The sequence below is a fragment of the Panthera tigris genome, chromosome C2, assembly GCF_018350195.1.
Source record: "Panthera tigris isolate Pti1 chromosome C2, P.tigris_Pti1_mat1.1, whole genome shotgun sequence".
Lineage (NCBI taxonomy): Eukaryota > Metazoa > Chordata > Mammalia > Carnivora > Felidae > Panthera > Panthera tigris.
In genome coordinates this window covers 64,659,375-64,670,671 of record NC_056668.1, presented here as the reverse complement: position 1 = coordinate 64,670,671, position 11,297 = coordinate 64,659,375, and the positions used below count along the sequence as shown (strand labels likewise).

The window sequence follows — 11,297 nt, the reverse complement described above, 5'->3', positions numbered from 1 at the left end:
TGAGATCAGGGCACTCTGTGAGTCATCTGCGAGTAAGACCATGAAGGAAACATACATTTCCTTCCTAGGGGACACAGTTCAGCAGTTGGAAGTTTGAGATGCTTCCTTTGTAGAAGAAAAGGATTGAAGAGCTGGAGCTCCATCACTGCTATTGGGCTAAGTGCAGCAGGAGTGAAAAGTGAAAGTAAATTTAGAAGTTCCAACCATTTAACTGCACAGCAGGATTACAGAGTATCCAGCAGGAAACCTCACCCTATTGCATTTTCCATCTCCTACACTTTAATTCCCATGAGCCTAAAAGGCTCTGCGGTTGGTCCACTCATTTTGTTATACTTGTATATGACCAATTATGCCATGGGTAAACACAAAACAAGGTGAACATATTTAAAAGCCTTCTTTATTTATAAGACTAGACAAACAAATATTGAATTATAAGAATTTCTTTCAGGACCACAAATAGAAACAGTTCAGAAGAGGAATATTTTGACAGTAACAGAAATCACCATAAATCATGTAGCTAATAGCCAGCTTGCTTCTCTCTTGTTTGAAAGGTGTTTTAAAAGTTGACATGGGTGAATATGTGACAAGCCCCTTCTTTGTCCCCAAAAGTCCATATACTTTTCATGGGAGAACTGAGCTTAATACACAACATATCACTCTGCTGTGTCTGAGAGGAAGTTTCAACCACTATTAACTCAAGGTTGGGTATTGTCCTGGAGAATAAAGGTGTCCTAAGTTGGCATTAAGGGAATCACATGAGTCTGCGTAGATGGGAGACACCATAGAACAAAGGCCAAAGACACCAAAGGACAAAGGCCATAGAACAAAGGCCAACTTTTCCTTAGTTCTCCCACCTGTGCAAATTTGACTTGAATAAAAGCCTTTGGAAGTCTCTTTTAGAAAGCAGTGAGAAATATTTGCCTTCCAAATACAGACTTGGGTTTACTGCGATATCACAGGTTCCTGTGGATGTCTTTATGCCCCCAAATTAAACATAAACAGGGGTGGAAGTAGTTACCGTCTTTCTTAAGTCTCCTTTTCCTACCATGTATAAAAATGTCGCAGAACCCCAGACCAAGCTGAAAACACTAGTGAGAATTTTGAGAGGCTGAGAGCTCAGAGGAACACCACACCAACTGACTTGGTAATTTGAGTAAGAATGCACGCATCCCCTCAGGGCTCAGATGTGAGATATATACTGGGAAAGCAAGCTTGCAGCACGCGGTCCAGAGTCGCTGGAGGAAGGTGGTATAATGGTGACACTTCATTCTTAATATTCGATTCTGCTCCAGTAGAACATGGTACCCAGGAGAACCCAAAACTAGAATAGAAAGGCCAAAAAATAAATAAGGAATTGTTTTAGAAACATCTCATACTTGGGGGGAAAAGGATGTTAGGTTCAATGGAGTACTACATGGCAATGAGAAAGAATGAAATATGGCCCTTTGTAGCAATGTGGATGGAACTGGAGAGTGTGATGCTAAGTGAAATAAGCCATACAGAGAAAGACAGATACCATATAGTTTCACTGTTATGTGGATCCTGAGAAACTTAACAGAAACCCATGGGGGAGGGGAAGAAAAAAAAAAAAAAAGAGGTTAGAGTGGGAGAGAGCCAAAGCATAAGAGACTGCTAAAAACTGAGAACAAACTGAGGGTTTATGGGGGGTGGGAGGGAGGGGAGGTTGGGTGACGGGTATTGAGGAGGGCACCTTTTGGGATGAGCACTGGGTGTTGTATGGAAACCAATCTGACAATAAACTTCATACATTGAAGAAGAAAAAAAAAAAGGATGTTAGGTTCACTCAGGCTTAGATGATGCTGAATTTTTAAGAGTAATCTCACCTTAAGAAACCTCGTGGGGCAGGGACACCAGGGTGGCTCAGTCTGCTAAGCGACCGGCTCTTGATTTTGGCTCAGGTCACTATCTAACAGTTCTTGAGATCACGTTGGCAGCATGGAGCCTGCTTGGGATTCTCTCTTTCCCTCTCTGCCCCTCCCCTGCTTGCATTCTCTCTCTCTCTTAGTAAATAAGCAAATAAACTAAAAACAAACAAACAAACAACACCTCATGGGGCAGAGGTAACTATCCTGCCACTCAGACACACCTTCCCCATTTCCCACCTCCCTGTCCCAAACTGCACCCAGACTTGCCGTCTTCTGGGATTGCTCCTCTCACCTCTGTGCTAAACTAGCCCCCCTGGGGAAATCCTTTCTTCTTCCCATCAGGGCTAATGACCCTCCAGTGGCTTCCTATTTCTCGTATGTACCATTTGGAGGTACAATTTTCTTACCTTCTACTATTGAACCTCTCCTCCCACAGGACTCCCTCTTTTCCCAAAAATGCTTATGACCTGGTACGGCCTCCCCTGCAGAATGCCACAGAACTCAAGGCATTTGACTCAGGCAAGGGGCTGGAATATCTGGGTTCTTCTGCAGCTCTGCTCCTCCCTCCCTACATTTGGAAAGTAGAGATAGTACCATCTTCTTCACCTACTCCCCAAGTTAGAAGATGGAATGAGATCATAAAATAGCATAACTGCTAATGTCTGATGTTTATTGACTACGTACTACACATCAGACACTGTCGTGAGTGCTGTGCATATAACTCCACTGAGTGCTTCCAGAACCCAGTGAAGAGACTGAGAGAGTGAGGAACTTAACCAAGGAGACTGGCTACCTACCTAGCTATTATTCTAGGGATTTAATGCTAAAAGCATTGGATATGACACCTTGTCCATAGCAGGTCCTCACTACACTTGGTTTCCTTCCCTTCCCTCTTTTTAATTTCATTCAGGGGGGCTTCCTAGATTCAGAGTCCATTTGAGGCTTGTGGAAATGTCAAGGGTTTTTAACTGGTCTGGAGTTTTAAGGTCCTTGAGAGCCTTTAAACATTATCCCACAGTTCCTGCTAGCATGGCTGAATAGGAACTTCACTGTTAAAATTTTTCATTCATTCAACAAAGTATCAAGCACATGCCATGTGCTCTGCTAAGCACTGGGGATACAGAAGCTGCTGGTTCCCAGGCTTTTGGCGGAGACAAATACATTGTAGTAGAGTGACCATTACATGACAGAGGTGTGTGCAGAGTGTTGTGGGAGTTCCTGAGGGTGGGTGAGGGACCACCGATGACTTCTCAGAGGAAATGATTTTCCCTTCCTGCCTGCCTCACTCAGCTTCTCACCCCAAACCCAGCATTTCCTAAAGTGTGGTGCATAACCACCCAAGGGACCCTTGTGGGTGTCCATGAGGTCAAGACCTTTTGCATAACAGTGTTAAGACTTTTTTTTTTTTTTTTTTTTTTGCCCTTTTTACTGTTTTCACATTTGTACTGATGATGCAAAGCAGTGGAAAGTAAAACTGCTGGCATCTTAGCAGGATTTAAGTTAGAGGCACTAAACTGTGTTAGTAGTCAGTGTATTCTTCACTGCTGTGTACTTGCAGTAAAAAAAAAAAAGGCAGACTTAAGAGATTTAGAGTTTTAGAATTTTAAGGTTGTTTTTGGTGAAGCAGTAAGAATTACTAATTTTATTAAGTGTTCACCTTTGAATATACATCTTTTTAATATTCTTGAAACAAAGTATGCACAAAACAGTTTGTTGCATAGTGAAACCTGATGGTTGTCTGAAGGCAAAGCACTTGTGTAATTGAGTTGTATACTAAACCAGCCATTTTTTCATGCAACATGACTTTTACTTGAAAAAATGACTAATAATAGACAAGCTACAGTTATTCAGATTGGATGTTTGGCAGACATTGTCTCAAAATTTTACAAAGTGAGTCTGTCACTTTGAGGAAAACAACTGACAATACTTGTTGCCAGTGATAAATTTGGGCACTCAAGCAAAACTCAGGAAACTTGTTTCTGTCATGATGGGCCCATAGCACCCCCATGCTTAAGGTCCTTTCCAATATGGCAATAACAATGAATGTGATTTATTGGTTGCATAGAGAATTCAGCCTACATTTGGAAGATCAGCATAACACAGTGAACCAATATTTTCCCAAATAACCGATGCATGTTGTTAATAGAATCACGAACGGGTAAATGACATATGCAAATTTCAAGACAAATTGATGTAACCTATTTTAATATAACAGTCTGAAAAGTTTGTTGACATAATTTTAGAATCCACGTTGCAACTAATGTTTAAAAACTACTAGTTGTCAAGCTTTGTGTAATATCAAAGAATATTCACGATTACGTTTAGATAAGGCTATCAAAACATTCTTGGTTTTTTCACTACCTATCAGTGTGAGGATGGATTTTCTTAAAATCCTTCAACCTAAGCAATATACTATAACAGAGGAAGTGAAGAAGCAAATATGAGAACCCAGCTGTCTTCTATTAAAACCAGACACCGAAGATACTTTTAAAAATGTAAAACAATGCTACTTTTCTCATTGTTTTTGTTTTAGAAAATAGGCACTTTTTTCACAAAAATATATTGTTAACAGTAACATGTAATCAGTTTATTATTGTTACTTTAAATGAATTAATAAGTATTTTTAAAAATTCTGTGTTAATTTCTAATAGCATAACTATAAATAGATATAGCCCCCATAAATAAAAGCTTGCTGGAGTCCTCAGTAATTTTTGAGAGTGTGAAGGGGTTCTGAAACCAAAAGTTTAGAACTTCTTCCTGAATGCAATGAGTGGCTCTAAATCCTGACAGCAAATTAGAATTATGTGGGAAAAAAAAATTTTTTTTTTTTAAATGCCTGGGTCCTGCCCCTAGATCCACTGAATCAGAATCTCAGAGTTTGGGGCTCATGCATAGTTTCTTTTCCCCGAGCTTTCCCAGGAAGTTTTAATGTGCAGCCAGGGCTGAGAACCACTGCCCTACCTTTCTGTTGCATGAACATCACATAAAGTAGATGAGGTGAGCCTGGAGGAGGCAGCTCTTTGGAAGGAGCAAACGCAGATCAGTGCTGGGCAGGAGCCATCTAGGGAGCTGACAGTGTTTGGTATTTAACTATAATGAATTCATGAGATCTAGAGAGCCGGAAGGGCAGGCAAATGCTTCCCCATCAGCCTGAAGAAGGATGTGGCTAGTAGGGCACATCTCTTCCCTGGTAGGGGATATAAACACCCACTTGTCAGGGGAATCCACTGTCCTTGGTCTGGTCCTGACTAGCCCTCAGGTCCAAGGTTTTGTTTCCAGACTGTCTAGTGTGGCTGGATTAACCAGGGGTTAATCTCAAGTCCTCTCCTTAACTTGTGCAGGGAAATACTCACAGTCCAGCAGAGAATGGCAAATCCAAACCAGGCAACCCCCCAGGCATGTCTGTTCATCGGTCCAGAGATGAGTTCGTAGCAGCCCTGGAGGGGCAGGTGATCCCACATGGGTGTGAGAGGAACCAGAGAGAAAGATGTAAGAGATGGGGGAAAAGCAGATATCTATTTGTATCAATACTCTTCCAAAGTCTAATTTAACATAACCAGGCTATTTCAACATCCCCGTGGACATCCAGGTATTAACAGGGCTCTGCTGAGGGGATAGAAATAATTCTGTTCAACAGCTACTCTATATCACATTATTTTGTGTCTTTATCACTCAGTCTAACAAAGGTGCTGCTATTTTAGTCTGACATTTTTTTTTTAAATTTTTTTTTTTTAACGTTTATTTATGTTTGAGACAGAGAGAGACGGAGCATGAACAGGGGAGGGGCAGAGAGAGAGGGAGATACAGAATCTGAAATGGGCTCCAGGCTCTGAGCTGTCAGCACAGAGCCCGACGCGGGGCTCGAATTCACGGACCGTGAGATCATGACCTGAGCCAAAGTCGGACGCTTAAACCGACTGAGCCACCCAGGCACCCCTGTTTATTCTTAAAGAAAATTGCTTCTAATCTATGAAAATCAGAGTTGTTTTTTTTTAAGCATTGAAAGAAGTCCTGTTTCATGCTTTCATTTGACACTATGTTTCAACATATCTTTATTGGATTCTAGTGAGGGCTTGAAAAGCCATGTGTGCGTGCAAATGATTCATTTTTTATTAATCAAATCATTCATTCATGCATGCCATAATCCGGAAAGTTTGTATATTTGGCACACTCTGTTCCATCACCATGCGAAGTTGCAGGAGTAATACACACACGTGGGGCTAGGGCTGCCCTCTGAGTGACCCATGCTAAAGCCCTGGGAGAAGTCTAGGAAATGCAATCGCCAGATGATTCCGTGGACTTTCATGTCCAGAGTGAAATGCTCTCCAAAGGCTGACCTTGAAGTTTAGGCCCTGCCCAGTGGCTATAGGTGACCGTTTAACGTTCCTTCTTTTCGGACCCTGCTCCAGTCCCTTGTTAACCCACTTACGCACCCTGCCTTTGCTAAGTACCTCTATTTTCTCCATTTACTCTTCTCTATATTACAGACGTCTGCATTCAACTACATGCTCAAGTAAAAAAATTGAATTATCTTTAACTGTTCTTCTCTTATCCAACATCAAATACGCAGGCAAAACCTTTTGGGTCTACTTTATTTTATTTTATTTTTTTTAAGATTTTATTTTTAAGCAATCTCTACACCCAACATGGGGCTCAAACCTACAACCCTGAGATCAAGAGTAGCATACTCTTCCAACTGAGCCAGCCTGGGTCTACTCTTAAAATATATCTCAGGGACACCTGGGTGGCTCAGTCAGTTAAGTGTCTGACTCTTTGCCTCGGGTCATGATCTCACGATTTGTGGGTGTGAGCCCCGTGTTGGGCTTTGCACTGGAAGCATGGAGTCTGCTTGGGATTCTCTCTCTCTCTCTCTCTCGCTCTCTCTCTCTCTCTTCATCTCTCTCTCTGCCCCTCCCCCACTGGCTTCCCCCCTCTCAAAATACATAATATATAAACTTTAAAAACTATATCTCAAATTCAAACACTTACTAACTCCTGCTGACACTTTGGTCCACTACAGTCTCACACCAGAATTACTACAATGGCCTCTTAATTGGTCTCCCTGAGGCCTGAGCCTACTGTTGGCATCCTACTTACCTTTATATAGTGCCAGAGGGATGCTTATAAAACATAAATCAGATAACTTCAAATCCCTGCTCCAAAGAAATGGCTCTCCGCCACCCTTAAAATGAAATTCTGAGTCCTCGCAATGGCCTGCGGGATACTCTCTGATGCGGCTCTGCCTCTATGACCCCAGCTTCCTCTACCAGAAGCTGTTTCCCTGCAAAGCTAATGAGCTTAAGCTTCAGGGCTGCTTACTTGCAAGACCATTTCAAGGCCCTGCACCTAATTTTGTATGCGTATTTTCAGTTTTTTTTTCCTAAGGGGGATCCTTCCCTGCAGATTCAAGCCCTACAAATCCTAGATCATCCTTGCCTTCTACTCCTCCACTCATTCTGGCCTTGCCATGCTGATGTCCTTGGTGTTCCTCTAAAATGCTAACAGGGGTGCCTGGGTGGCTCAGTAGGTTAAGTCTCTGACTTCAGCTCACGTCATGATCTCACAGTTATGGGTTTGAGCCCTGCGTCGGGCTCTGTGCTGACACCTCAGAGCCTGGAGCCTGCTTAAGATTCTGTGTCTCTCCTTCTCTCTCTGCCACTCCACTGTTTGTGCTCGCTCTCTCTCTCTTTCCAAAATGAATAAACTAAAAAAATTTAAAAAGCTAAGAATGCTCCCACTTCAGAGCCTTTGCACTTGCTGCTTCTTTTCCTTAGAACTCTCTTCCCCAATCTTCTTTAAGTCAAGGTCTCATTTCCTCACTTAATTCAGAACTCTATGCAGATACTATCTCAACAAAGCCTTTCCTGACCACCATAGAGAAAAAAAACCCTATCATTCCTTATATACCTACCCTGCTTTATTTCTGTCTATGGCATTTATCACTACCTGGAACGTATCATGTATTTACTTGGTAACTTGTTTGGTGCCTCCCATACTACAGTGTAAGCTCTGGAGGGCAGGGATCTTATTGTGCTCATTGTTGAATCTCTAGAACCCAGCACAAGTGCCTGGCACAAAATAGGCACCCAATAAACATTGATAGAATGAATGGAACATGATACGAAGAGATGATTATGACAATATCATTCGTGACACAATAGTTCACAAACACTCCTGTATCCATTACTCACTGATCCTCCTGACATTCCTGGACATTTTGTCCTAACATGTACAAAAGCCCACTTATGTCAGGTGCCAGGCACTGGGCTGGACATTCAGCAGTGACAAGACAGACATGGGTATTGTTCTCATGGAACTCACAGACAAAAGCTCCAGGTTTTTCACCTCTTCTTATTTAGTGCCTTTTCATGATGCCTTTTTATCATTGTAGTGGTGCTTACTTTGGTCTTCCTTAGTTCTGTGATAATGTTCTTGAGGTATAGTGATTAGATAGCGCGTAGCGTTTCTAGGGCAGTTGGAGCATGAGTAAGAATACATATACCTGCATCTTACATGCTATGTGAAATTCTGGTTTACTTATTTATTTTTTTAAGTTTATTTTGAGAGAGAGAGAGAGAGAGAGAGAGGGAAGAAAGAGCGAGAGAGGGAGAGAGAAAAAGGGCAGAAAGAGAATCCCAAGCAGGCTCTGTGCTGTCATCGCAGAGCACGACATGGAGTTCAAACTCACGAACTGCGAGATCATGACCTGAGCTGAGATCAAGAGTCAGACACTGAACCGACTGAGCCCCCCAGGTGCCCTGGTTGATTTCTATTATCACCACACTTATGATGACATCCCTAATTTTGTTAGCCTTCATTTATGCAGATTTCGAAAAGCCACAATATGGATATGAAAAAGAGTCATTTATCTCTTCAACCAACCACCCACCAAACATTCCCTAATGCCTGCATTGTGCCAGGCAGCCTGTGGGGCACTGGAGACACAGAATGGAGTAATGCATGGTCCTCAAGGGGACTCAGAAAAAAGGAGCCTTGTGAAAAAATACTTACGATATGTCAACTGCAATGACAGAAGTACAGTGTATGAAGTACTGGGTGGCATATTTTCCTTTGTGGAAAGGGATTGCTATAGGAGAATTAGCAGGACTTATAACGTGGAAAGGATTGTGGTGTGTGGGAATCTGGAGGACCAGGAGGGGGAGAAGTGGAAAGGATTAGAATATAAGAACTTTGTCGAGAGTGAAGAATGAGTGAGATTGAGAAAGTAGGAGCACGGGGAGTTAGAGACAGAAGGAAGTTAGAGACGGGGACAGAGAGAAGAATTTCAGGTCCAGGAATTTGGCAGGAGAGTAGGGTTGCGTGATGATGAGTTTGTAGCTGTGGTGTAGCTGGTGGGTGGGTAAGGAGATGGAAATGTTAAGGACAGGTGAGGCCAAGGAACCGAAAGGGAGAATGTGAGAAGGGTTGTCAAAACTCGAGTGAAGGTCCCTCCCTACTAGAACATCACATGTCCTAGGGAGATAAACTGATTATCTGAGGGCAAATACCCCTTTCTGTCTCTCTCACAGAGATGATATAATTTCTATGTAATTACAGTCCAATCAAGATATGTTTGTGAGGGTCAGTGCCAAGGTTGAAATATGGAAAGCATTTTATTACTCCTGAGAGTGATAATTATATTGCATATTGTGATTATAAGGAATAAATTGAATCTTTAGAGCAGTCTGAATGTACCTGATTAAAATGACACTAAAACAATGCTGCTCAAAAGCTAAATAAGGGTTGCTTTGAAGGACTCTGCAAAATAATCTACATCACTCCTACGTCCTTTTCCGGATTAATGCATCCAATCCCAGTCCAGGCACCCTTCCAGATGTGGGATGATGATCAGCTGTACAGTGTCCTTCATTCTAAACGTGCACATTGCATTATTTACTGCCAGACTAAGGAGTCTGACATTTCTCAAATTATTTAACACACTGGCACACAACCAACTTTCCTCAAAATGGTAACTCGCAAAGCAGTATAAACCTTTCAGAGGCTGGCTACAATGATACGAGGATTCGCGTTGGGCTATTTGGGAATATTTCCAAATTCTTTCTTGGCTTACAGTCTAGGCTCCGGAACTAGACTGCTGGGGTATGAATCCTGATTCAACCATTTACTAGCTGAGTGACCTTGGGCTAGGTACTTCTTATATCTCTACATCTTAGTTCCTCATCCCTAAAGTAAGAATCATAATGGTGCCTACTTTTTTTTAACGTTTTTATTTCTTTTTGAGAGACAGAGAGAGAGTGTGCATGTGCGAGAGTGAGCAGGGGAGGGGCAGAGAGAGAGAGGGAGACACAGAATCTGAAGCAGGCTGCAGGCTCTGAGCTGTCAGCACAGAGCCTGATGTGGGGCTTGAACCCATGGACTGTAACATCACGATCTGAGCCAAAGTCAGACGCTCAATGAACTGAGCCACCCAGGTGCCCCCTACCTTTGATCTTTAAACAAGTTAATATACATATGGTACTTGGAACAGTGTCTGGCTTTAGTAAGTACTCAATAAATATTAGTTTTCAGGATCATTATATTATTCTCATCAGGCTGGAAACACTTACTCAAAAACCATCTGTAACCAAATCACCAATCTAATATTTTATTAAGACTATCCTAGGGGAACTTAGGTGGCTTAGTTGGTTAAGCCACTGACTCTTGATTTTGGCTTAGGTCATGATCTCATGGTTCATGAGATTGAGCCCCATGTTGGGCTTCAAGCTGACAGGGTGGAGCCTGCTTGGGATTCTCTCTCTCTCTCTCTCTCTCTCTCTCTCTCTCTCCCCCTCCCCCACTCACATGCTAGCTTTCTCTCTCTCTCTCTCAAAATAAAAAAATAAACACGAAGAAAAGTATTATCCTATATTATCACTGAATAAGGAATGTGGTTATATAATTACTGCATTTACCATCAGCAATTGCCATTGCTTTGGAAATTAGCAAAGCATTCTCTCTTTATACACCCCTTCCAATTTACATTTTGCAAAAATAGAGCAAATCTTTGCTTAATGTAAATAGTTTTTGAAATACCAGTTCTAGGGGTCCCTAGGTGGCTCAGTTGATTAAGCATCTGACTTCGGCTCAGGTCATGATCTCTTGGTTCATGGGTTTGAGCCCCGCCTTGGGCTCTGTGCTAACAGCTCAGAGCTGGGAGCCTGCTTCAGATTCTGTGTCTCCCTCTCTCTTGTCCCTCCTCTGCTCATGCTCTCTCTCACTCTCTCTTTCTCTCTCTCTCAAAAATAAATGTTAAAAAAAATCGAAACACCAATTCTGTACATTGTGCAAATAGTTTGCATTTAAAAAAGTTGGACTTTGTTATTGCAATTCTCATGTTCTGTCGATTCTTTTAATATGCAGATTTTCCCAGATCACCCTGCTAATCTTAGCATCCATATTTTACTACCAGAG

At 42.1% G+C, this 11,297-nt stretch overlaps 1 protein-coding gene across 2 annotated transcripts in view; it reads right to left on the bottom strand.

Moving 5' to 3' along the window:
- Nucleotides 1-453: 453 nt before the first annotated feature.
- The window catches only part of UPK1B (uroplakin 1B), a 29,641-nt gene continuing 18,797 nt past the window's right edge, over nt 454-11,297 (bottom strand). The window contains exons 7-8 of one of the 2 annotated variants that reach the window (XM_042999163.1): nt 5,240-5,288; nt 454-1,321 (exon numbers count right to left, since the gene is read on the bottom strand). In XM_042999163.1, the coding sequence (XP_042855097.1) occupies nt 1,089-1,321; nt 5,240-5,288 (282 nt within the window). In that variant the 3' untranslated portion in view covers nt 454-1,088. Of the gene's footprint in view, nt 1,322-5,239; nt 5,324-11,297 lie in introns of both variants that reach the window. The other variant, XM_007098367.3, reaches the window with a different exon arrangement.